Consider the following 26,544-nt stretch of genomic DNA (forward strand, 5'->3'; position numbering starts at 1 on the left):
TATATATATATATATATATATATATATATATATATATTGTCTATTGTGTATTCTATATATACTTATTTTCTTTTCAATATTGTTTTTTTTTTTTTTTTTTTATATTCAATTTTTTATTCTTTTTTAAAAGTCTTGTTGCTGTATTTGTATTGTTGTGTACTGGAAGCTCCTGTCACCAAGACAAATTCCTTGTATGTGTAAGCATACTTGGCAATAAAGCTGATTCTGATTTTTTTTTTTATTTTTACATCATATATATATATATATATATATATTGAATATGTTGAAACTTGTCACCGGGTGACACATCCTGATAAATGCACCGTTAGATCTGTTTCATGCTGAAGAGACGCTTAAAAGTACCTTTTCTCAAATGTAAACGAGTATAAATGTAAACATCATACTGTATGTCCAAAGGATTGAAGCCTGTCACGCAAAACATGAGCTCATTGATGTCATTAAATATCAGTCTGCTTTTTATTCCAACCATTACTCCTAGTCAGAGTCTTCCGTAAATATATAGTCCATATGTAGGGTTACGTCCTACCTAAGTTTAATGGTGCAACCCTAAAATATTTAGTAGTGCGTAAATTGTGACTTAGTGCCCATTTATGCCACAACTAGGCTAAGTTGTAACTTACATTTAGCTGGTGCAACTGGCCCCAGCGCGCGCATCCCACTTATCGTGCTCGTGCTTCTGTTTCTCTCTGTGCTGTGGTGGGCTGGGCTCGTGCGTGTGCGTGTGCACGTGCTGTCTCCCGTAGCAGGAACTAGCTAAACACAGCCTTTAGCATCCAAGATGGCGGGAGCTGACAGCGACGATTCTCTTTACCCTATTGCTGTATTAATTGACGAATTAAGGAATGAAGATGTTCAGGTAAATGGAAATGTTCTATGACTTTCATTTATATTTGAAAATGGATTCGAACGCAGTTCGATTGTCATCAAGCGCATTAATAGAAGCTGAAAACACAGGCCTGCCCTAGATGAGAAGATTGAGCGATTATGACATAAACAAGGTTGCATATCAAATTAACGGACATCTTAAACATGTAACACCCCATTAAGTACAATTGTTTAACGTCGAGTGTGTAAAAACATCGTCCCGTGTGTATATTAAAGTGAGGGGTGACGCCTGTTAGCCCAGAGCAGTTTGTGGGATTGGCTAACTGTTAGCTGTTATGTATGATTTTCTCCGTAGGTCATTGACCCTTTTACTTAAATAAACACAAAATTTCAGGACAGTACTTTTAAAAGTGTTTTAAACATAGAAGAGATTAAACCTGACAGGTCCTTTGAGTTGGTTTCCTTTTGAACGCATTATTAACTATTAACATAGTTCTGATGATATGCTAGATTTGTGATAATCTAAGTAAAAATGCTTAAAATCTTTTGTGCTGGAATTTATTTGCTGTTTTCTGCTTTAAATATGAAAACACTTTAACACAATAAGTAAATCAGCTTCTCATGTTTATATAGGACTATATTGGTAGTAGTGCCAGAAATTAAGTTTTACATTAAGGGGCAATATTTGATTTTCTATTTTTTACCTTTTATGAGGGCTTTTTTTTTTTTTTTTTTTTTTACCATTTAAAACATAAGTTCATTCATTTTTCAAATATGGCAATTTGATCACTTAAAGAAATAGTTCACCCAAAAATCTAAATTATCTCATCATTTATTCACCCTCATGCCATCTCAGATGTGTGTGACTTACTTTCTTCAGCAGAACACAAATGAAGATTTTTAGAAGAATATCTCAGCTCTGTAGGTCCATACAATACAAGTGAACCTTAAAAAAGCAAATAAAGGCAGAAATAAAAGGTGTTTTAATCCATATTTTCAGAAGTGATATGACAGGTGAGGCTGAGAAACAGAAGTCTTTTTTTAATATAAATCTATACTTCCACCTTCTTTTGTTTTTTGCCGATTCACATTCGTCGTGCATATCGCCACCTACTCGGCAGGGAGGAGAATTTGTAGTTAAGAAAAAAAAAAAAGACCTAAAATATTGATCTGAATCTCACCTTCAAAGTTCTGGTCAACATTCACTTGCATTGTATGGACCAACAGAGCTGTTCTTCTAAAAATATATGTTTGTGAAAGTCATACACATCTTGGATGGCATAAGGGCGAGTAGCTTAAACGAGAAGAGAATTTTCATTTTTGGGTAAACTATTCTTTTAAGACATATTCTCAAGATTGAGAATTTATGAATAAAATCAACACAAACTAATATTTCATACCATTCTATTTATAGGACTACAGTAGAATATTAAAAACTATATCAAATAGTTAAAGAAAAAAAAAAACCCAGAAGAAATTATTACAGGGCAGTTTTTGGCCCCACATTTTGAAATTTGGGGTCATTTTTGGTGGTGTTTTTATATTTATATTTTTGGTGGCCCTGTGCCCCTCTTAATTTCTGACCCTGACTGGTAGAAACATGACCATTTAGACAATGTGGATATGAATTTTTTTTTTCCTCACAGTTGGATTGTGATAACAAGACTTTGTCATGGCTTTAGTTGGGGATCGACCAGCGCTAGTGGTAGACCCCATTTGATTAGCTGTCGGTAGAGGCCAGCAGTTTGTTTTGCCCCAACAAATCAGCTGTGCTGTATTATTGAGTATCTGTGTTTAGGTTAAAGCCCAAAGTATACTTCGATTTTGACACAAACGCTCAATGTCTGCATACAGTCCAACACGAGCATGTCAAAGTATACTCCATTTGAAGGTGCACGCATACACAAGCATTGGGCGCGTGCGCGCTATGACTGTACGAGACACCGGACTATATCTCTTCTGGAGTTTAGACCTATAAAGGTGTCTTTATAGTCCTTCAGACTCAAGTTATACAATTACAGGTATCTCCAGACCTCCTCACACACGCGCTCTTGACGTACTCATCCACTGTTGACATTTTTACCTTTGTCTCCTGTTGTTTACCAGTGATTACATAAAATTCTAGTGCATCTTCGTGACAACAACGGCTCAAATGTGAGTGTTGCCACATTTTGGACCCATAAAGTAGTGCGCATAATTCCAGCCGCAATCGCATTCAAAGACATACGGTTAGAAAAATTGGGCTGCCCGCATTCAGTGCTCAAGCACTCTGCGGATGACAAGAATTGCATCACGTGTCCTGTACGCAAGCGCTCAGAAGTATACTTTGGGCTTAACTTCTTACTTCTCGCATTTTCTCTGCCCATAGTTACGGTTGAACAGCATTAAGAAACTGTCAACCATTGCCTTAGCTTTGGGAGTTGAAAGGACACGCACTGAACTTCTCCCCTTCCTCACAGGTAAGGTCTTGGAGGACTGCTGGTTTGCTATTTTTAATCAAAAAATGTTGTTGATGGAAAATTATTTGTTATTGGTTTCAAGTTGGTTCAAGTGTTTCACTTCTCAATGAAAAACGCATAAAATGTTGATCATTTTGAATTAGGGATGCACCGATCCGATACCTGGATCGGTATCGCCTCCGATACTGACGTTTTCAGACGGATCGGGTATCGGTCCGATGAGCCCGATCCAAATTCAATACTGTGTTAGTCATGTTCATTACTGTCAAGCTTCAAAAATAACATAACATAAAAAATAAAAAAACACCATTAAAGTAGTTCATATGACTCGTGCATTTTATTCAAAGCCACTTGAAGACATGCGATAGCATGATGAATCGCAAAAGGCTGTGTTTAATAAGTAAATATATAGTTGCACGTGCAGCGCCAGCGCATTAGTGAATGGTGCTGCTCTGTTGACACACACACAGGCATGACGCACAGGCTGGTGAGGCACTCAAAGCTATTTTCATACCGATCCATTGCGGTGTGCAATATTTGAGCGCTACTCACGAACAACATCTCAGATGTAGATGCTCAGTAGTTCGGTTCACTTATAATATGCATTTAGAATGGCACCGGAGGAGCATTTTACAATAATTTTAATGAGAAGCGAATTAAACTACTGTGAACTTGTCTACAAACAGAGACAGGACTTACTGGAGAGTTCAGAATGTCAAAATAAAAGCCTGAGGGTTTTAAAGTTAAAGGTACATGATTGAAATATATTACTGTTGTATATCAAATTCTAAAAGGCAATAATAATATAAATAATAATAATAATGTATTATTATTATCATTATTTGTTTACAAATTATAACAGTATTTAAGTTGAATGGGTTCCAATAAATAACTGTGTGAATGAAAAGTGAACTGATATCTTACAATTAAATTGAACAAAAAATAAATCTGAATTCTTTTCCAGTCCAGATACAAATTGAAAATGTTTTGCAAACTGGCTTCTTTTCTACTGAAGACTAGAAGACTGGAATTACTGTTAATTTGTTGCTACATTATCCAGTAGAATAGTTAACAATAAAGTGTTTCTTAATAAGCTATACATTTATATTGAAATCATGTGTAGTTAGGGGTTTGTGTTTCTTTACATATTAAAGAGTACACCCAATTAGTTCCACACAATAATGTAAAGATATTCTAAACTGATTATGCAAAAAACAACACTGGTATCGGTATCGGCCGATACTGAGATTTCAGATATCGGAATCGGATTGGAAGAGAAAAAATGGTATCGGTGCGTCCCTATTTTGATTGGCTCTTTACATGGTAGAGAACTGATGCTAAACTATTCATTTGTGCTGTTTTGAACAGATACCATCTATGATGAGGATGAAGTTCTGCTTGCCCTTGCTGAGCAACTGGGTAACTTCACTATGCTGGTTGGAGGCCCTGAATATGTACACTGTCTCCTTGTAAGCTTTATCTACACTTTTAATTTTATTAAGATATCCAATAAATAAAGTATAATCTGTCCTGGTGAAAATATATTTGGCTCATCATTGACTGTCTTTTCAGCCCCCTTTGGAGAGTTTGGCAACAGTTGAAGAGACGGTGGTGCGAGACAAGGCAGTGGAGTCCTTGAGGAAGATCTCCCATGAACACTCTCCAGTGGACCTGGAGGTGCACTTTGAGCCTCTGGTGAAACGTTTGGCCAGTGGTGACTGGTTCACATCACGTACCTCAGCCTGTGGACTCTTCAGTGTTTGCTACCCACGAGTTTCCAGTACAGTCAAAGCTGAGATTCGCCAGTAAGTTTGACATTTATGTTGTGAGGAATACTTTTTCTGATGGTAAATATAGATAGATTTAATAAAGGCGTATTCCCACCATTAGCAAAGCGAAAAATCATTCTGTTCATTTATGTGTTTTAATGCAAAATGCAACTCATCTGATGTTACATATTCTCTTGTTTTAACGCAGACCAAGCAATGAAATGGTAAAATTAAAGTAAAAAAAAAAAACTGACAGCGTGATGTTGGACTATACCAAGGTGTAATTAAAATAACAGGTGGTCTGTTAGAGAAAAAGTAGTATAAAGTCTTAATTCCGACGAATATTCACTCTTGATATGAAAAGCCCTTATGGCTAAGTTTAATTAACAGGAGTGTTACATAATATTGAAAAAAAAAATTGGGAAAGAAATAGGCTCTTTACCTCATCTTTCTCGTGTGCTGTTTATGTGGAAACATGTTAACACATGTACTCTCTCTCTTCAGGCACTTCCGCACCCTGTGTTCTGATGACACTCCCATGGTGCGCCGAGCCGCTGCATCTAAGCTGGGAGAGTTTGCCAAAGTGTTGGAGCTGGAGTATGTTAAGAGTGACATCATTTCTCTGTTCACTGCATTGGCATCTGATGAACAGGTCTGCTTTCAATACTTCTCTCCAGACTGTACACTCTCTGAATGTAATGTTGTCGTTACAGTTAAGACTTTGTGCACATGTTGCACGACATGATCAGTTTTGCAAGGTTTATGTAACTTTCATATGCTGCAACAGGAATATATGGTAGAAATATTTCCAGTGTTTTCTGCACTGAATTGAATTGCCAAAACCACGGCAGAAAAAATCCAATTTGACCTGAGTTGTGAGCTTGCAGTCAGAATGGAATTTGATGAGATAAGTCTGCGTACCATGAAAGATGACACTTTCTTCAATTCACTGACGTTTTGAGACGGTTCTCTTAATGAAGTGGTTAAAAAGTTATTGGTTCAAACCAGGAACTAAAAACAAAATGTTTTCATTTCGGTTCATTCTGAGCAAAAACAGTATTTTTTTGTTCCGGTTCAGAAGTTCTGCAGTCACCTTCCCAACAGACACGTGCAGCGCATGCAAGCCATTCGGCATCACGAGCCGGCAGCGCTTCACTTTCTGTTAATCGCACGAGTAAATGCGCCCGCTTTGCTTCGGTCAGACTGCATGGATGACAGCCTACATTCCGTGTTTCATTTGTTTCTTTTTGCTTTCAGAACAACACGTAATGCAATAAGAAAAACACCACTATTAGTCCTTGAGATTTCAAAACCCAGCATACAGGTACACCCTCCTTAAACCGTGGACATTAAAATGACATTAAATGATTAAGAGAAAACAAACTCACATGGTGGGGTTCAAAAGAGTCTATTCAAAAAAAAATAATTAAACCTGGAAATAAAATGTTAGGATTTTGCAGGTGCGATTAACTGAAAAGGGCTAAATAGTTGATCGGCTTATGATGCACGAATGGCATGCATGCGCAGCGCGAGTCTCGTCACACTTAAATACTGTTTAGCCTCCCATTCATCTGATGAAAACACGCTGCATGATTATGAGGAAGGATTACATCAAGATGTAGATTGTAATGCAGGTGCGAAAACGTCATATAAATAAAATAGCCTGCTCCTCTCTCGCTGTTGCTTGCGTGCTAGTGATTAAATGATTACAGTGACATAAAAAATATTTAAGATTCCACACAATTTCGTGATCCGTGATCAAATAAGCAATTTTCTGACATTAACTTTGTTAACTCATAACACAAAAGGACAGGTTTTCTGTCATTAAAGCATTTTAGATGCTCTGAAAATTCACATGCAGGATCATGATTATCATCGAGTTTTGCACAAAATTTTCATTCAAACTGTTTAATATCATTGTTAATGAAAAATAAACGATTAAATTAGAAAATGGGAGGGGGGGTTGTCGGCACAGCCATTGACCAGGAAAATAAAAATGGCACTCCATGTCAAAAAGTTTGCTGCCCCCTGCCCTAATCTATGCATTTGTATTACTTTATCTCTAACTTCTGTGGAATGCTCTTTGGTCTTCATTTTCATTCTCATTCAGTTTCACAGCCTGACCAATGATCCTTCAAAAATGGGTTTTTATCCAGAAAATGTGATTGCAACTTTAATGATTCGCAGGTGGATGCCAATGGTAAAGTAATTGTGTCCTCGTTAGGGCAGTTTCATTCATTTGTGTAAACTGGCAGCTTCCACAGCACAGGGGTTGAATACTTAAGCGAGATATTTCAGTTTTTTTATTTTTTTATTTATTTTATTTCCCAACATGAAACCAATGTAACCTTACAATAATTGATTTTGAGTTTCAGTGTTTTAAAATAAAATATCAATCAGAATGAAATTTTAGTGTACCATTTGTAATTCGGTAATATGAGAGAATTGGACAGGGGTCTGAATACTTTTGCTAGGCACTGTAAATGCCCCTTTTGGATGAATGCCCAAATTTTTTAAACGTCAGTGAAATGAGTCGCTCTGCACATCCTTAATAAATAAACAATAAAATAATAAAATATTTATAATATATTATAGATAGGTACAAAATAGAATTCTGCACCAATAATGGTGTTTGCAGATATCTTTACCAGGTGAATAAAAATTGATGCCTCCAGATGAAATGAATTTCTGCCAAGTTGTTAAGAGTCTGAATTGAATCTGCTCTGCTGTAGGACTCTGTTCGTCTTCTGGCTGTGGAGGCTGGTGTCAGCATTGCCACTTTATTGCCCCAAGAGGACCTGGAAGCTCTGGTAATGCCCACCCTACGCCAGGCAGCAGAAGACAAGTCCTGGAGGGTTCGCTACATGGTTGCAGACAAATTCTCAGATGTAAGAAAAAAGCCAATCATGGTTTAATCATATGCATGTTTTGTCCATGCCAGATTTTGTATGAAACAAAGCAACAATTTTTTTTTATCCTTCGTTACTGGAATAAGTAATTGACTCTTATGTTTAAATCATTAATGTTGTAAAAGGTTAAATGTTATGGCTATATCCTGCATATTTGTGTACCCAGTAACATTATTTACCATAGATTAGCAATATAAAATGTTATATAAGCTACATGATTAAAATGCTCTGTCCCTGGTAAGTTCAGTGTTGAAATACAACAGCTGGTCAAGCAGTTTCAGGATGACACCCCATAACAGTTCAGTGTTCTCAGTAATCCTGCCCAGGTGCAAACCGCCCATTGTTGTGCAGCTTGACCTAAATGCAACTCTCTGATATTATTTTGTCATGTCATCGGATGGTTGTTGATTATCCTAAACTACATTAAATTTCAGATATTTTGAAGGAAAGGAAATGTTGATTGAACCCATGAAAAATGCTAAAAGAAAAAAGCATGGGTGAAAAATTAATGAGCCAAGGTGATTTGGCCTGCTTTAGAAATGAGAGTAATGGACTGCATGATCCTAGTATGTCAGGAGTGCCTGTGTAATGCACAGTCTGAAGGAAACACTGAAGTGTTGCTGTGCAATGGAAATGTGAAATGACATTCTTGTCTCTGTGAATTTACAGCTGCAGAAGGCCGTAGGTCCAGAGATCACAAAGAACGACCTAGTGCCGGCCTTCCAGAATCTTCTTAAAGACTGTGAGGCTGAGGTTCGGGCAGCTGCTGCCAACAAGGTCAAAGGTGAGATAAGGCCCCTAAGCAGCCCTATAATATTTAAAAATGAAGTTTAGCACCTTTGCTTTCAACAAGTCAGTAGATTAAAATCAATTAAATTTAAAATACATTTTTTTAAAAGCATGATTTAATTGTTTTTCGTTTCATTCTCAAATTTTGAATTTGATGAAATTCGCTTTTATTATTTCCTTTCAAAATATAGTAATTCTGTACCTCTAAGGAAAACACAAAATGTTAACCAAGAATTTTTTGCAACTACATACATAATACCTATTCCAAAGCCAGGAAAAGACCATAACGACCCCATAAACTACCGCCCTGTAGCTTTAACCAGTTGTTTATGCAAAACAATGGAGAGGATGGTCAGTGATTTCCTGGTCTGGATACTGGAATCTAAACACCATATAAGTAACACCCAATGTGGTTTCAGGAAAGGTCGAAGCACCACAGATCACCTTATTTGTCTTGAAAGCTATATTTGTGACACATTTACGAGAAAAGAACACGTTGTAGCTGTCTTCTTTGATTTGGAGAAAGCCTATGACACGACATGGAATTTTAAAGGATTTGTACCAAATGAATTTTAGAGGTCGACTGCCAATCTTCATTGAAAGTTTTATATCGAACAGACTTCTTAGAGTTAAAATAGCAAACACCTTGTCTAACCTACATAAACAAGGACTTGGAGTACCTCAAGGAAGTATCCTATCAGTAACTCTCTTCAGTATTAAAATAAATAGCATTGCAAAAGTCATTGGCTCTGATGTCCTCTGTAGTTTATATGTAGATGATATCTGCATTTGCTACAAGAGCAAGTACGTGAAAAATCCAATTGAAGATAAACAAAATGCACTCCTGGTCAACACAGAACGGTTTCAAGTTCTCACAAACAAAAACCATCTGTATGCATTTCTGTCAGCTTCGTTCGCTACACAATGAACCAGAGCTGTTTATGGGTGGAGTCCCCATTAAAGTTGTTAAAGAGAAAAGGTTTCTTGGTATCACTTTTGACAAATTGTCTTTTATTCCTCACATTAAATCACTAAAAAATAAATGTTTTATAGCTATGAATGTTTTAAAGGTTTTATCCAAAACCAAATGGGGAGCAGACAGCTCAACTCACATGAACTTGTACAGAACCATGGTATGCTCAAAGCTGGACCATGGAAGTATCATTTATGGATCAGCTAGGAAGTCATACATACGACTTTTGGACACTGTACACCATCAAGGTATACGACTAGCTTTGGGAGCCTACAGAACATCACCAATCCAAAGTCTCTATGCGGAAGCCAATGAACCTTCCTTGGAAATCAGACGCCTAAAGCTGGCCTTACAATATGCAACCAAACTTAAAACAAATAAAGAAAACCCAGCCTATTCAGCAGTTTTCCCACTTCAGCATTCAACAATATATGAAAAAAAAAACAAGTTTCATTCGTCCATTGGCCTACGTATAAAAACCCATCTGGAGAATCTGAAAGTGTATCTAAACAGTGTGGAACAGACACATTTCTGCAAAATTCTCCCATGGGATCTCAAAAAGCCTAAAATCCATCTGGATTTAACAAGGAACCAAAAATCCAAAACGCATCCGAATGATTTCCATCAACAATTTCTGGACATAAGTATACCCACAACATATCCCAATATACACAGATGGATCTAAATCTGGAAATAAAGTGGCAGCAGCAACCCAACTGTGTCAGGGTATCCGCATCCCTGACCAAAGTTCAGTTTTCACTGCAGAGGCAAATGCTCTACTACTGGCACTGAAGTTTATTGAGACAGCTCCACAACATTTTTTTTAAATAATAACTGATTCAAAATCATGTCTTGAAGCATTGGAAGCTACTAAAACTGATCACCCAGCAATCGTGAAGATTTTAATCAAACTGTCATCTCTTGAAGCAAAGAGTTTTAATATTATTTTCTGCTGGGTACCTGGACACTCAGGAATCTCTGGTAATGAACAAGTAGACAGAGCTGCCAGAGAAGCACTATCTACTGAACCAGTAAAATGCCCTATACTTTCCACAGATCTGAAACCAACTCTGATATATACATAGAGGTGGACTCTATGTATATATCAAAAACAAATGGCAGTCAGAGTGGGATCAATGTTTAAACAACAAATTACGAGCAATAAATCTTGTTGAAACAAGATGTGTGTTCCCTTTTATAAATCAAGTTATTTATACACGATGCCGGATAGGACATACAAGACTCACACACCTATTTTTACTATCAGGAGAAAATTCACCAAAGTGCTGTCATACCTCTACATCTGAGGAACCTGTATTATTCAGTTGATTCTTTTGAAAAGGTTTTTAATCAAGTGAATCCAAATTTAGTTTTAAGGTTTTTAGGAAAAATTAATCTTAAACACCTCATTTAACTTGTATAACTATTTTAAATAACTAAACCTGGTTCCCGCCATGAATATAGCCATAGTAGCTGGCATGGCGTAAAAAATTAAAGAAACAAACAAACAACTACAAACATCTGACCAGTAGTTTGCTCATTAATGCAGAGTTTCTTATATTTCAATTTAAAGGGGTAGTTCAAAAAATTCTTTCATCATTTACTCACCCTCATGCCATCCCAGATATGTATGACTTTCTTTCTTCTGCAGAACACAAATGAAGATCTTTAGAAGAATATCTCGGCTCTGTAGGTGCTTACAATGCAAGTGAATGGTGACCAGAACTGAGAATGTAAAAAAAAAAAAAAAAAAAAGCACATCAAGGCAACATAGAAGTTATCCATACGACTCCAGTGGTTAAATCGTTGTCGTCAGAAGCGATATGATAGGTGTGGGTGAGAAATGGATCAATTTTTTCCTTTTTTTTTTTTACTATCAATCTCCACCTTTGACCAGCCCCAACCAGTAGGTATCTGAATTTGAAAATGAAAGTCACTTCCATACCAGAATGTGAAAGTGTAGATTTACAGTAAAAAAAAATAAAAACAAGGGACTGTTTCTCTCCCACTCCTATCGTATTGCTTCAGAAAACATGGATTTAACCACTGAAGTCTTATGAATTACTTTTATACTGACTTTTGTGCCTTCAAAGTTCTGGTCACCATTCACTTGCATTGTAAGGACCAACGGAGCTGAAATTTTCTTTTTAAACATTTTTGTTTTGCAGGGACTTTTTTTGTTTTGTTTTTTGTTAAAAGTCCCATCTGGAGTTCATTTATAAATAAATTTGATCTTAAGATCTTCCTCTGTGAATTTTTCTCCATTTATTGAGAAACAAGAGTTTGGCTATGGAATTATTTGTGTGTATTGATCTCCAGCCATCTATTCAATCTTCTTTAGATAGAGGAAGTAACAGAATAAAGTAGTTTCAATGACAGATAAAAAAAAAAGTCAAATTTAACTGCATTAAACACATTTGATCTCAAAAGTTATGGTTTATCTTTGGCAGTCTTACTATTAATAATATTTTTCTCCTCAGAATTCTGTGAGAATTTACCAGAGGACAGCCGAGAGACGATCATCATGGCACACATTCTTCCCTGTGTTAAGGTAAGATGTTTTATCAATCAGGAGTTGTTTTTGTGCACATATCAAACAACATCTCTGAAACTTGTCAGTTTTCAGACCGAGCTCTTGTTTCATTTTTCTGTTCCACGTCGTTACAATACTCGTCACATTTAATTGGTGTGCAGTACCAATCCTGGATCAGTTACTGGCTGATAACTCCTTTACTCAGCATCTGTTCTTTGAGCACATAAGACCTAAACAAGATCAGATTAGTAAAGTGTCATTGTTTCTGTACCTTGACCTACTGGCTGTAGCAAGACTAGGACACTTCTCTGGATCACTTACTGTGTATCAATGAGTGTTTTGACCTGTATTGTAGGAAGCTTCTGGTTTTTGCTCCAACGTTCTGGTGAAATGCCTTGATGTAAATGTTTGATTCAGAGCAGAAATTTTTTTTGCATACTTTCAGTGTAGCTGAATTTATTGCATTGCCATAGCAGCATTTTTTTCCTGTGAGTAATATTTTCACAGGAATAAATATTATGAATACGTCACAACATGGTTCCGAGTATAGGCTAGTAATTTGGTGCCAGATTGGGAAGAATTTAAATTGTAGATGGCTTGTAGTGATCAATATTTGCACTTTAGCCAAACCAGGTGTCCCTGGGTGTCGTTTTTCCTCCTACTTTTGTCCAACATGTTGCTAGAAAGCAGGCATATGGATCACATTAGTTGGCACAATAGAAAGTCTGTATTTGTTTCATTGTCCTTTAGCACATATGTGGAACTCTCAGATGTTTTGGATCTCCTTCAACTTTGTCACCAAACATACACTGTAGTGCTGCAGCAACTAATTGATAAAATAGATAATCATCGATAATGAAAATCATCGACAACGAATGTTATTATCGATTAGTTGGATATGTGCGGAGAAGCTCTGTCAGTGACATCACAACTCGACACAAGTTGTCCAGTGCATGACAGCACTTTATAAACACTTAAAAATTATATGCAGCATACAGTTTAATGTGGACCTGTTGCTGCGTCAGGTACATTGACAGAGTGATTGTGCTGTTTGATGTGCTTAAGAGTTTTTTTTATGTTTTATAATGTTTACATTTTATGAATTCAAAATCAGGCCTGTATTTCCATTTCGCGAAGCTATTTGTCTTTACCATAAACGTCTCCGTTAAACTTCACTGAGCAAGCGAGCGCGCACATCCACGTCAATCAAACCAATCGCAATGGAGAAATGGAGCTTGTCGATTTCATTTTCAATATAATCAATTGTACAGCTTTCATAGATATCACACTGATGTCTCTGAACTCTTAAGTGTGTCGGTTTTTGAAATGTTTTAGATGATTTCTCATGTAAGAGCATTTACTATAGTGAGCAACTTTGCAACCAAGTGCAGAGCGCAGCTTTTGTGTCACGCGGTGTCAGTTCGATTATGGAATGCGGTTGTCACTCTCGTACATATCTGACCTGTGTGTGAACGTGACCATATTAGCACTCACATACAGGACTGACAACCGTATTCAGTGGCTGTGTGAACATGGCCACAGTAGTTTCATCTCAACTTTTCAGAACCAGCTGAAACATATCTATTCCATGAGCACTTAACCAATCCACACTAATTGCACTTATTATTTAATAATCATCTTTTTTAAATACCTTTCCTTGTCTTTCTTCTGTGCTAGCTTCTATACTACTCCAGCCACTTTGAGAACTTGGCAGTGCGATACTGCAGATATTGTTGACTTTTGTGTGACAAATTGCTTATGTTCTTCATTTGTAAGTCACTTTGGATAAGAGCATCTGCTAAATGACTCAATGTAAATGTTTCATAGTGACCGAATGTTATTGAAAGTGTGATCGTGGTTGTTTTTTTTTGTCAACAGGAACTTGTCTCAGACACTAATCAGCATGTAAAATCTGCCCTGGCTTCAGTCATCATGGGCCTCTCCACCATCTTAGGCAAAGACAACACCATCGAGCACCTGCTTCCCCTTTTCCTGGCCCAACTCAAAGATGAGGTAAGCCTGGTGTGTGTGTGTGTGTGCGTGTGAGAGACAGACAGCATAGGTCTGGCTGAGGTAATTTGCGTTACGATCCAGTCACAGATGAGACTTCTGTGCATTGTGTGCAACTGGCCGCTTTTATCCTGATGAGGTGAGGCTTCGCTAATGCTGGCCTTTAGTGGATAGTAGGAAGCATTGAAGTGAGAGATGAATGGACGAATGCAGCACACTACCTCTCGTCTCATCTCATTATTTACTTGCTCTTTTCATTTCTTGCTGCCGACTGTATTGCGATCTCTGATTTAAGCTGTTAGTGAGAAGTCTTTGAATGTCTCTCCTTTGCATTGACTGAATGAAATAAATGGAACAAAATCAACTCTTGAACGCTACAGTTTGTGTTGATCCATGTTTCAAGACAAGACAGGCAGCAGTTCCATATTCTTATTCATTAAAAATATAGTATTGGGTATTTTTTAGCCTGTTGTCAGGTCCCCTGCTGGAAAGACAAAATCCAGTGGGCCGCACTGTTCTGTGTGCATGTGTTGAGAATTCCACCAAGTAGAGAAATAGCATTTTTCGTCATCTTTGCTTCCCAAACCAAGGCTGGTTTCTGGAAGGTTAAAATTCAGACTTTTCTCTCAGTGTCCAGAGGTCCGCCTCAACATCATCTCCAACTTGGACTGCGTAAATGAGGTGATTGGAATCCGCCAACTTTCCCAGTCTCTTCTTCCTGCTATCGTCGAGCTGGCTGAAGATGCCAAGTGGAGAGTTCGGCTGGCGATCATCGAGTACATGCCCCTTCTGGCTGGACAGCTGGTGAGTTCTGACCCTCAATGTCCTACAACGCTTTATCCCAAAGTAGAGATTGGAAAGTTCCAGTGGCAAGTTCGTATTCTTCAGTCTCTTGAAACATTTAAACATTTAAATTTTCATCCTGACCAGTAGTTTTCTCATTAATGCAGAGTTTCATATGATATTTCAATATATAGGGATAGTTCACCCAAAAATGAAAATTCTCATCATTTACTCATCCTCATGCCATCCCAGATGTGTATGACTTTCTTCTGCAGAACAGAAGAAAGAAATTTATTTTATTACTTGCTTCCAAGTCATTGTGAGTCACGTATGCTAATGTGTAACTGATATGATGCATCCTTTTCATTTCTGGTACTTCCAGGGTGTAGAGTTCTTCGATGAGAAGCTGAATTCTTTGTGCATGGCCTGGCTCGTTGATCATGGTAGGTTATTTGAGTAACAAGGATAAAGCCTTGTGAACATAACAAGACCTACACATTGTAGGTGACCTTATGTGCACTTTAAAACTGAATTCTAACAGATCTGTTCAGAGGTGTGCACAAAGGCAGTGTCAGCTCTGATGTCTTTGCACATTTAGATATGCCTATCGAAAACAAATGAGATTATCACCCACACGGTTCCTCATGTCTCTGGCATGAGGTACAGTATGTTGGTAAACTAATACGGTGGTCTGTGTGTTCCTCAGTATATGCCATCAGAGAGGCAGCCACCTGTAACCTGATGAAGCTGGTGGAGAAGTTTGGAGCAGAATGGGCACAAAACACCATTGTACCCAAAGTCCTGGGAATGGCCAACGACCCCAACTACCTGCACAGGATGACCACCCTCTTCTGTATCAATGTGAGTCACTGCTTATCTGCTATCTCAAACTGCTGATGAGTTACAGGGAAAAGTACGATGCTAATGCATCGGTTGGCAAATTGCAGTTTGACGGACGTTTTGACTGACGGAATTCTAATCTGTGGTTTTATATCATCTTTGAATGGTGCTAGGAATCCATTACATATTTGGCTGCTACATAAAAATTAATGTCTTATATGCAGTCTTTATGACTGCAGTGCTGTTTTTGGACTCTGAATTAAATCTGCAGTTAATACAACCATCCAGTGGCTCTGTTCCAAAACATAGTGAGCTGTCGACATTAGAGGTGGACTGATAGTGGATTTTGCTGATACCAATGAGGGGAAAGGCTGGGAACCAATTAATCTGCTGATTTTTATTTTATTTTTTTATTAAATCGATTTATTAAATGTTTACAGAAATTCTAGTTTACCTTACTTTGACAGTCACAGACGTAGAGGCAGCAAGAGTCAAAAATGAGTAAAATCCCAAATGTGTTTGTTGTGCAACCAAAATCCAAATAACAATTAGGAAAAAATGAAGACTGTAACTAAATGAAAAAATAATTAAATTAAATTCCTCGCTGCATTTCTGAAAACTTAGAATAAGGAAGCAATGATGCATCAAAAGTTTTGTTTAAAACAGCTAAGCATTTTGAACATTGTGGCGCTATCTCAAAACTGCTCAGGTACCCTCAGGACATTATGTTGAAGATGCATCCCAATTTTCTTTTAAATCTGACAGTGCATTCAAAAGATAAATCACTTTTTAATAAAATTAAATATGCAGAGTGATAGTATGGCCGATATGGAAAAAACTGGTATCGTTGAAATCCTCATGACCTACCAAATATATAGGCACTAAGATTCATGATTTATGGACATGCGGCGTAAAAGTTATAGCCAAAAATAGCAATTTTTCTAATTTCTTGACCCATATGTTGCACTGTCTCAACACTTTGCATGTACCCTCAGATCATGGTACCAAGTTGTTTTCGGACAAGGTGTTGCCGAGATACAGCCTCAAATACTTTTTCACAGCCACCTTGATAACTATGTGCTTGTGTAACATTTGGACGATTTTTGCCGAGAACCATAGTTAAAAAAAAAAAAGCAACTATATATCGGTCGACTTCTGGTCTATATAGACATACGTGAAATGGAACTGAAGTGACTGATTCATAAGCAGTAACTCAAGGGCCAGCAAAATAGCATTCCTCACGCAAAGTGCATAGGGTATCCAGCTAATTGATTTTAATAGAGTTTGGCGTCAGTATGGTGTTAAAATAAAAATGTGATGTTCTGAGCACAATCAAATGTTAAGAAAAATTATCCATTGTTAATTAGATTGAGATTTATTTTTTTTTAAAATACTTTTCAGTATTTAATGAAATATATTAAAATTGACATTTCTCTCGATTCTGTCTGCTGTTTTGGATGCATCAGCTTTTCTTTTCCTTTTTTTTTGTTTTTTTTTTTGTTCTCGCAGTCCATTCAAGGATTGCTGATCTTTGAAGGACAGATGCGATGTTGCTAATGATTTTGGCCAACAGGGTGTCATAGAAGGCAGCATGTTTCTGCCAAACTTTTGGAACAGCCTACACTTCGGGAGTGTGCCTACTATACCTTAAAATGCTATCTAGGGAGGCAGCTCACTTTGGAACAGAGCATTGGCACCCAGGAGTCACTCCACTGATTCATGAACCCTCTGTTTTTAGGCTCTGTCTGATGTGTGTGGCCAGGAGATTACCACCAAACACATGCTCCCTGTAGTTTTGAAGATGTCCAATGACCAGGTTGCCAATGTACGCTTCAATGTGGCCAAGTCTCTTCAGAAGATCGGACCTGTGCTGGATAGCAAGTATGTGATCATAAGATGATCCATTTGAATTTGTCTCAACTTGATTTTGTATTGATAATTTCTTGATTGCTAAAATAAAACTCTTTAACAGGACTGTCTTTCGGCTCATACTTCTAACGAGTGTTTTCTTTACAGCTGTCTGCAGACAGAAGTGAAACCAGTTCTGGAGAAACTGGCATCAGATCAAGACATGGATGTCAAATACTTTGCCCAAGAGGCCATCAGTGGTGAGTTGAACATCTAGTGCATGACTAGATTCGTATAGAACATTGTAATTTAAAAAAAGACTTCACACTTGTGACCAGAAAACTAGCATCGTGGCAGAGAGTTTTGCACCTCTGCCCTTGCCAACAATTCTTTTTTGGCTTCTCCCTACAGTTCTTGCCCTGGCCTAATGTACCTGCTTGCTGAACAAGAGACCCATCTCAAGTTGACCTCCATTGTATTTATTGACATCCAGGATCATCCACTGGACTGTTTCTGGAGAATCAATGTGTTCTGTTCCCTCTCAGTGAGAAATGTTTTAGGGAAACTTGGCTCCTCTGTGTTTTGTCAGACTGTAACTCTTCACCCTCAGCCTTGAATGAACGTTCACCACACCATCTTACTTTTCATTCTTACCCCACAATAGGGCTGGCACCAAATGCCCTTACATGCTTTGTGTATTTTGCTAACCCTCAGGCTGGGGTCGTACTCTTAGACGCCTTTTTACTATTTGCATAACAACGTAATGACTGCTTAGCCATTATTGCATCATAGAATTAGAGAAAGCATTTTATTAGATGTAATGGTTGAAGCATCAGTTGTCCAGATTTAACTGTAATGCATAACTTCAGTCGTCAACCTAATCTGGGCTGAACTTTGTTTGCTTTTAGTGCTGATTTGAAGTATGGCATGAGTTTTGACCCATGCATACAGCATGGCAAAGGGTGAAGCACTACTACTACTGTTTTTTAATTACTCAATATTCTTGTATCCCTCTGTCTTACACTGACTGTTGAACAAAGACCCCTGAAAGCACTAGACACGTGTTCATGCATTCAGTGGCATGCTCTTATACTGTTCTCCAATTCTAAAAAAACAAAAACACTTATCTTCTTAAAGGGACCACAATAAATTTAGATTTCCTTCCTGTAACTGTAAGAACAGAGGATAGGCACTCATAAATGGCCCCTTTTATATTTAGAAGGCAAGTTTTTCTTTTCTGTGCCATTGACCTTATTACACTTTCTTCTTTTAAGATGTCTAATTTGTGTCATTTGTATGAACACATCTGCATGCCTCTTGCACACAGGTTACATAGACCATCAGTATATATGGAAGAGATCCTCTGTTAACCACAGGGCACATTAATAATGATGGGTAAACCCTCTCCCTTATTAACACATTTGCTTTGCCTGTGTTGTTGACTGTCAAATTCCTCCGCTTCAGAGTGCAGTCAGTTTAATAGTATCTTCTATGTTATGAGTGTCATTAGAATGTGCTTTGGGTTTTATATGAATATGGTCACATTGCCCTTGATAGAAGGGGAAACTCAATAAAAAACATTATATAACCTGATTTAACGGTGCATGGACTTTTTGTAATGGAATACAATAAAATGCAATGTATCATAAGGACAAATATGAGCTACATCAGAACAGAACTGTTGGATATTAATGTTTAATGAAATATTTAGGCATCAAGATTGAAGATCTTCGAGACTCAGTTGCTCATGTATGCCTTAAAGGGTAACCAACCCCCCCCCCCCCCCCCCCCATGTACAGTTATAATATTTTTTTTTGGCCAAAAGCAGTCATATGGTAGTATCTTTAAATCACTCTTCACATGGACATTTTGAGCCTGGAAGTTACATTGTTTTTGTAGTATATTTGAACTTTAAAGTATTTTGAAAAATTAAGTTCTCATAAGTAGTTTAATAATTTTGTTAATGACCTAAGTGATAAGATAATTGGATTTCATTTCAAACCACATTCAGATGAAATACATTCAAATCAAACTCGAGATATATTGTTTTAAGCTTTAAAGGCCTTGTTATTTTTACAAATGGGCTACAATTGCAAAGACTAATAGCATTTGAGAGCTCTGTCATTGCTTCAAGTATTTGTTCTGACAAGGCTGTTATCTGTGGAGTCTGATTCTGTAGCTGCTGCTGTCATGCTGGCTGATGAACATTTTAATGCTGGAACATCAGGACTCACCTTTTGAGTGTTAGTGCTATTCTACTCTGTGAAATCATCAGGGGAAATTTCCCAGCTCTCAACTGTATGCAACACTCCTGTTCTTTCAACAGCTCTGCTGTTATGTCTTAATGCTGTCAAGATAAAAAAAGAAGCTGCTATATGTCAACAGTTACCTTTGTCTGGTCCTCTAGGAAATACGTTTCATTTACCATGACAGAATGTCTGTTTTCATGTTTCAGGGTTTTTGCACAAGATTTCTAGTTTGGTTTGGGATCAGTGCCAACAAATGACAGATTTCAAGCACCATATGCAATTTACAGCTTTAAAGCAGCGGTTCTTAACTGGTTTTACTTCAGGACCCAGATTTTACAGCAGACATCAAGTGGCAATCACACACGGTTCCAAAATTGCTTATCGTACAAAAGTTAAACAAAAATGTCTGTAAAATTACAATACATTGTAATGTATTTAAGGCCCACAATATAACACAAGGTGCACAGGCCTATCAGTATGCAAAATAAAGCATAATATGGTCTGATTAGGAAAATTGAGAATTTGGTTAACCTAAATGTTTCTTGAATTTTGGCTGTTTCATACAGTCGGGAGCCAATAATCACTGCACAAATTGCCATAGAAAAAAAACTACCTTGCATTGTTTTTGTTCATAGTTAACAACCTTGGTAGAACAGACCTGAAACTAATTTTTGGGTCGCAACCCACCATTTAAGAAACATTGCTTTAAAGGAATGTTCAGGATTCAATACAAGTTAAGCTCCGTCAACAGCATCTGTAGCACATTGTCGATAACCACAGAGAATAAATTCGACTCAAAATGCTTGTACAATAATGCACTTGCAATGGAAGTCTAAGAGGCAAAGCACTGTGCCGAAATAAACATTAAAATACACACTGTTTTGAAGGTTAAGTCATGAGAATTAAACAGTAAACGTGTTAACATGATAATATTCTGAGAATATCTCTTCCTAACCTTCTGTCCAGAGCTATATTCAATCTTTCAACTCCTGTCATGACTATGCAAAGCCAGTAACATTTGCATGGTATGTGCAAGGATCCTAGAAGAGATATGTTGTAACTATCTATAAAGAACTGTTTAGATGTTCATCCACTGCCAAATGGAAGATTCAGGACTCTACAGCTCTAATAACGCACATTTCTGCTTTTAAACGCCCCCAAACGCTTTCTCCGTACACTTCCATTGTAAGTGCATTAGGGTAAATGCAATTTTAGTTTTTGCATACTGAAGGACAGGTCGAACATATTTTCTGAGGCATAGAAGTTTTATTTAACCCAGGACAACCTAACCAATTCATGGCCTTTATATTTTTCTAAGCATGGTCCGAAGTACCGAAGTTGTGAGATGCAAGCTCAAAGGAATATGTAGTGTGTGAAATGAATACACTCTTGCAAAACTTTTCACTCAAAGAGCATGAGCTTTATTTCCCTTTTATGCAAGGAACTCAGCGTTTTAAATTGAATATAACAAAATTGATATTGTGATTACATGTTGGAAAACATTTTGCACTGAAAAACAACTACAGTATAACAAAACTTTCACTTCTAAATGTATAAGAAAGACTTGGCAAAGAATTTTAAATAGTCACAATAAGATCTTTTTCATCAAAGGCAAAAAATGACAACACATTCACTACACCCATTTTGAACATAGGAACTATTATTCTAGATATTGCTATACTTTTGGATGGCAAATACTGTTCGACCATGACAACTAAATATCATGTAGCTGGATGGTTCTAAAACAATCCACGTAGTGGACTTCAAAATAGAACCTAAATGGAGACTTTGGTTCAAAATATCTGTCAAAAGAGGGTGCTTTACACTGCAATTTCAAACAGGAAGCTTTACTTGAAGAATTAAATCTAAAAACAGACATTCTCCAAAGGAACAACAAGAATCGAAAGGCACAACACTGAATATTTTGAAACAATTCTGCTGAACTCCAGTTCGAGTAGTAGTGCAGATTAAGCAGACTTGTACGATGAAGCTACAATGCTGCTCCATCACTGTATTCTATATTGTTTTACTGGAATCTGATTGGCTCAATCCATTTAACTCAAGTCTAAAGGTTTAAAGTGTCTCTATAAGCAAACATATTAGCAGAAAACCATGTATTGTAACCATGCACTTTACTACTTCCCCACCCCACTTTGAAAATTAGTAGTGCCAGGTAGTGTCATTTTAAAGTCAATATGAGATCAAAATCAACCCTTTTTACTTACATCATACATGTCTTACTGTGCAGGATTCATCAGAGCATGTAAATCAAAGAGTCTTCGTAATCTTTCAGGAAAATTTAATAACTTGCTCCACTTCTAAAACGACTTTTCTTTCTTCTGATGTCACCTACAGTAGGACGCCCAGGATACTGGATTATGTTAACCAATAGCCAAATAGCTTTTTAGGCATTCTTATAGCAAATTCACATTGATGTCAAGCTCCAGTCTGAAAAGGAATTCCCACTTTTTACAAACCAATCAATTCCTGATGGATAAAATGAAGTCCCGCCCTGTTTCACTTGTAAAGTAAAATGGTTAAGAATGCCATTTCATGCTGATGTTAACATTATATCTTATAATTATTTTCACCCCTTAGAAAAGTCCTAATATTTACAAGTATTCTGTTAATTATCCATTATTTAAATTACACAATACTAATAACAAAAACATGGGTAGCTACTGCTCATTTAAGGATGAAACAATAAACTACTCATAAAACACTGAAACTCTTTGAAAAAAGAAATATTGCTTTAATACGAATCAAAAACTCTATGGTAGCTGCACTATTTTATCTGTGCTTACTGAACACATTTTCAGGACACTATCACATCTCACATACATCTTTGTAAAAGGTCTGTAATGTTCTGTGCAACCTGGTCTTATAGAATCATGTTGCTATACTTACATTTTTGCAAAATAATTTTTACGTGGCTCGAATGTTTCGCAGCAGTTTCCTTGTGAAATGAACACTAGAGGTGCTACAACAATGACTTTTATTCACTTTCACACAAATCCTGAGTAAAACGGCAGATTTTCAGTTCATAAACATGTAATTTTTGCCCTGTTCCACACACAACACTACCTTATGACAATTAAACTCTTGCACTATAGTGCATGACTTGTAAGGCAATACACTTTAATGTTTGCATTCAATGAGCCTTATTCATGAAATGCATTTATTTTTAAAAGTAAAGTTTTTTTCCCAACTCTGCTTATCGTTTTTTTTTTTTCAGCAGAAGCGCTTGGTATGGGGTGAAACGTTCATGGAAAGATGCAGTTTGCATTTGATTTACTGGAAGAAAAAGCTTGCACACTGTCGTATAGCTTGCAAATCTGTAATATGCTTGCAAATCAGCGTTTCTGTCAAAGACCTTTTTTCAGGCCTTCTATCAATTTATTTGATAATTTTACCTGTTGCAAGGGTATATCACTGTTACAGTACAGTATATCTCCAATGATGCTGGCGATGCACTCAACTGAACCAGAGAAGGTAATGGTGGTCACCATGTCCACCAGGTGGTGGACAACCTAGCCGGCATGAACTGTAAATTTTTTACACTAAAGCTTCATGTCAAACAATTTTTATTGACTGTTTAATTCTCAAAAGAACCTCTGATGACAGCAGAAGCATGCGAAGACTGTAAGTTCTTCACTTTCTTTTTAGAACTTTTGAGTGTTTGCTGAATCAATAGTTTACAATGTGAATGTAGCCTTCCTTATATGGCATTTATGGGTGTGGATTACGATAATTGTGAATGAACGTGCACGCGCGCTCTATTTACGAACATTTGGAATTCACTAACATACACACGTTTTACTACCATATCTGGTGAATACGAAGTGTTTGTGAATCCGGCGGAAAGTTTTCGTTAAGCTCCATTTTACGCATAAATTACTCCCAAATGTGTCGTTTATTTACGGACTTTTCATGAATGTGACCCAATGTCTGTATGCAGCTACTGCGCAGTTTGTTGCACTTGCGATGCAAAGGACCTGAAGAGTACTCAAATCGACACATGAGCCAAAAGCACCACAAAATGACATGGTTGCTTCCTCAATTGGTTTTTTCGTCTCACATTTGCGTTTTATGACACTACTGTTTAGGTTTTGGTTTAAGGTTTATAGTAGGATTGTAGGTTCTGTTGATTTAACACTCATTATCCTTAAAAATGTAATCGGTCATTCATCTAACATTTGATTTTTATGACACTATCGGTTAGGTTTAAGGTAGGGAGGTAGGTTTTGTTTATTCAAAACTCGATAAAGCATTAACCTTAAAATCCTTATATATTTGGGAGAAAATGTCCCTCTTTTAGCACCACACAGTGCACATTTCACCTCAGAACTGCTGCGATATGTGCAAGAAACCACCTTATTTCATTTTGCAAAAATTTTGCCACAGTCATGTAATTTTCATGACATCAGGCTGGTTCTATCACAGGATCAAGTAAATGAGATGGTACGGTCTGTAGGTTTATACGGTGACATAAACCATACAATCTTGTTCATCCCTGAGGGCATTCCCACTCCCCCAATTTCCTTCAAATGAATCATGCCTGATAGCCAGCCTCAGAGTGGGCCATTTCACCTGCAGTGCACATTTAGTTTACAAGTACACAGCCTTGTGGGGCCTCTGCAGTCTCCATCATCTCACAGTCCAGGAAAGGGGCCTCGGGTGCGGGCTGGGCTGAAGGGCTCTCGGCTTTGCCCGGTGGGAGAGGTGGCTGGGCGGGACTCCATGCGTAGAGAGGCTCTGTAGGGAGGGATGGCGTGTAGTTTGTGTGGCTGTCTGAGGGTGCAAGTGGTGGAGGCCAGTCTGGATAGCGGGCTGGCTTGGGACTGCACGGTAGAGGTGAGGTGCTGGGCTCCAGGAAAGGGGTTAGGGTTTGGGTCTGTTTGAAGGGAGGGCTGGAGAGGGGGCTACTGATGTGCTGGGGGTCTCGGCAGTCCTGAGAGTTGGGGAAAGCATCTTCTGCCAGCTGCATCTGATGGAAGTAGGCTTGTACCTGAGACTGCTTCTGAAGATAGAGCCGTTTCTGCTGTAGTCTGCCCACAGGATTACAAATATGCATATGTCATAACAGATTTTCAAACAACTGTACTGCAAAGCGACATCAAACAATCAAACATTAAAGAGTGTTTCTTCAACTTCGAGCAATTTTAGCACTGTGGATTTCCAGAAAGTAAAGTCTCATTAAAATTATTTTTACACTCTCACAAATTGTTTTTTTTATTTGTCTACGAACAACATCCAACAGTTTATGTACATGTAACACAGGAGACTGTAATTTTTTCAGAAATAAAATACCTACCACAGTGTCATTTTCAGCAAATCTTAAATTCTGCATTGTTTTTAAGAGAATTCTGTGGTTGAATTTACATTTTTAATGTAAAATGTCCAACTTCTTTGTCTTGCTAAGGTTTCATGACATGACTAATGTGTTCTGTATCCAAAATATAATATTTTCACACATTTTGCATAATTTTGCAAAATAACAACTTTATTGGAAATAACACCCAATAAAAGTAATATTTACCTTGAATTTTGTTTGCTTTCTACAAACATCTTATATTTCATCCCAGGCATGCTCTTCATTGATGCTTTTGTTTACTTGGTTAACGAGTACACAAACATTTGAAAGAAACTTTATTAGGGGCAAAATTGTTTGGTGTGATGGAAATGACAGCAAAACTGTGGAACAATTGTAATAAAAAAAATAAAAAATAAAATAAAAGCATATATATATTGAAGTAATTTTCACATAATAAATATTGAAATGGTTTATGTTTATTCCACTCTGTGTTTAGATTATCATAGATAAACATGCACTAATTTGTATATTCATAAAAGTCTAGTTCTGGGACAAGGCTTAAATATGAAAATCTATACATAACAGGCATTTAAATAGTACAAATAAATACATAAATAATAAAAATTAAAGGCCTGATCAAAAGTTTCCAATTCAATCCTAATGTGACCTTCATATTTAGGGCTGGGTATTGATATGGATTTCCAGATTGGATTTGATTCTGATTCACAAATTCGATTCGATATCAATCATATAGGTAAACAGTATTACGTTTACAATGTCCATTGTGCTTACATATGAAAGAAATTCTCTCTCAGCTAATTCTGTTAATTATAAAAGGAACTTCTAACCTTCTAGGTAACCCCTCTAGGTACAATTCTAAAATATTAATTTTACAATCTTTTTGCATTAGTTTTTTCATCATATTGGTCAAATTTTAGCTTTTGAAAATTTTCCAAATTGCTTGAAATAGAACTTGTTTACATGCATAATTTTTACTATTTACAAATATTTACATTGATCGGTACTGTCTCTTTAAGACTACCAGCATCCGCCAGTGAGCGGATATTAAAGAGAGAGGACATGCTTACTCTCTATAACGCATCTGTGCTATGTATGATTAGAATTAAATGTTTTGTTGTTGTTGTTGTTTTTAATGAACAACTGACTGTAAAGACCCAAAAGTTTATGTAAAAAGACATTTTTCAAATGGACTGTGTGGATC

The 26,544-nt window shown here is 37.1% G+C and overlaps 2 protein-coding genes across 3 annotated transcripts in view; one reads left to right on the plus strand and one right to left on the minus strand.

Moving 5' to 3' along the window:
- The first annotated feature begins 726 nt into the window (after positions 1-726).
- On the plus strand, positions 727-19,352 carry ppp2r1ba (protein phosphatase 2, regulatory subunit A, beta a). Its single transcript, XM_051696128.1, has 15 exons — positions 727-877; positions 3,215-3,305; positions 4,674-4,774; positions 4,878-5,110; positions 5,579-5,726; positions 7,807-7,962; positions 8,653-8,767; positions 12,226-12,296; positions 14,157-14,291; positions 14,919-15,092; positions 15,454-15,514; positions 15,778-15,932; positions 17,650-17,792; positions 17,928-18,019; positions 18,171-19,352. The coding sequence occupies exons 1-15, from the start codon at positions 800-802 to the stop codon at positions 18,185-18,187; spliced, it is 1,770 nt and encodes a 589-aa protein (XP_051552088.1). The 5' UTR covers positions 727-799; the 3' UTR covers positions 18,188-19,352.
- Positions 19,353-21,418: 2,066 nt separating this feature from the next.
- LOC127439846 (serine/threonine-protein kinase SIK2-like) overlaps positions 21,419-26,544 on the minus strand; it is a 68,487-nt gene continuing 63,361 nt past the window's right edge. For both annotated transcript variants that reach the window (XM_051696095.1, XM_051696096.1), the window contains one exon: positions 21,419-25,056. In XM_051696095.1, the coding sequence (XP_051552055.1) occupies positions 24,612-25,056 (445 nt within the window). In that variant the 3' untranslated portion in view covers positions 21,419-24,611. The remainder of the gene's footprint in view (positions 25,057-26,544) is intronic.

The sequence above is a fragment of the Myxocyprinus asiaticus genome, chromosome 4 (assembly GCF_019703515.2).
Source record: "Myxocyprinus asiaticus isolate MX2 ecotype Aquarium Trade chromosome 4, UBuf_Myxa_2, whole genome shotgun sequence".
In the NCBI taxonomy this organism is placed as follows: Eukaryota; Metazoa; Chordata; class Actinopteri; order Cypriniformes; family Catostomidae; genus Myxocyprinus; species Myxocyprinus asiaticus.

What these genes read in the sequence shown, in the direction of transcription:
- ppp2r1ba (XM_051696128.1), top strand. Translation starts at nt 800, where the DNA reads ATGGCGGGAGCTGACAGCGACGATTCTCTTTACCCTATTGCTGTATTA. An exon ending in AATATGTACACTGTCTCCTT is followed by an intron (nt 4,775 to 4,877) that starts GTAAGCTTTATC and finishes CTGTCTTTTCAG; the next exon opens with CCCCCTTTGGAGAGTTTGGC. An exon ending in ACATTCTTCCCTGTGTTAAG is followed by an intron (nt 12,297 to 14,156) that starts GTAAGATGTTTT and finishes TTTTGTCAACAG; the next exon opens with GAACTTGTCTCAGACACTAA.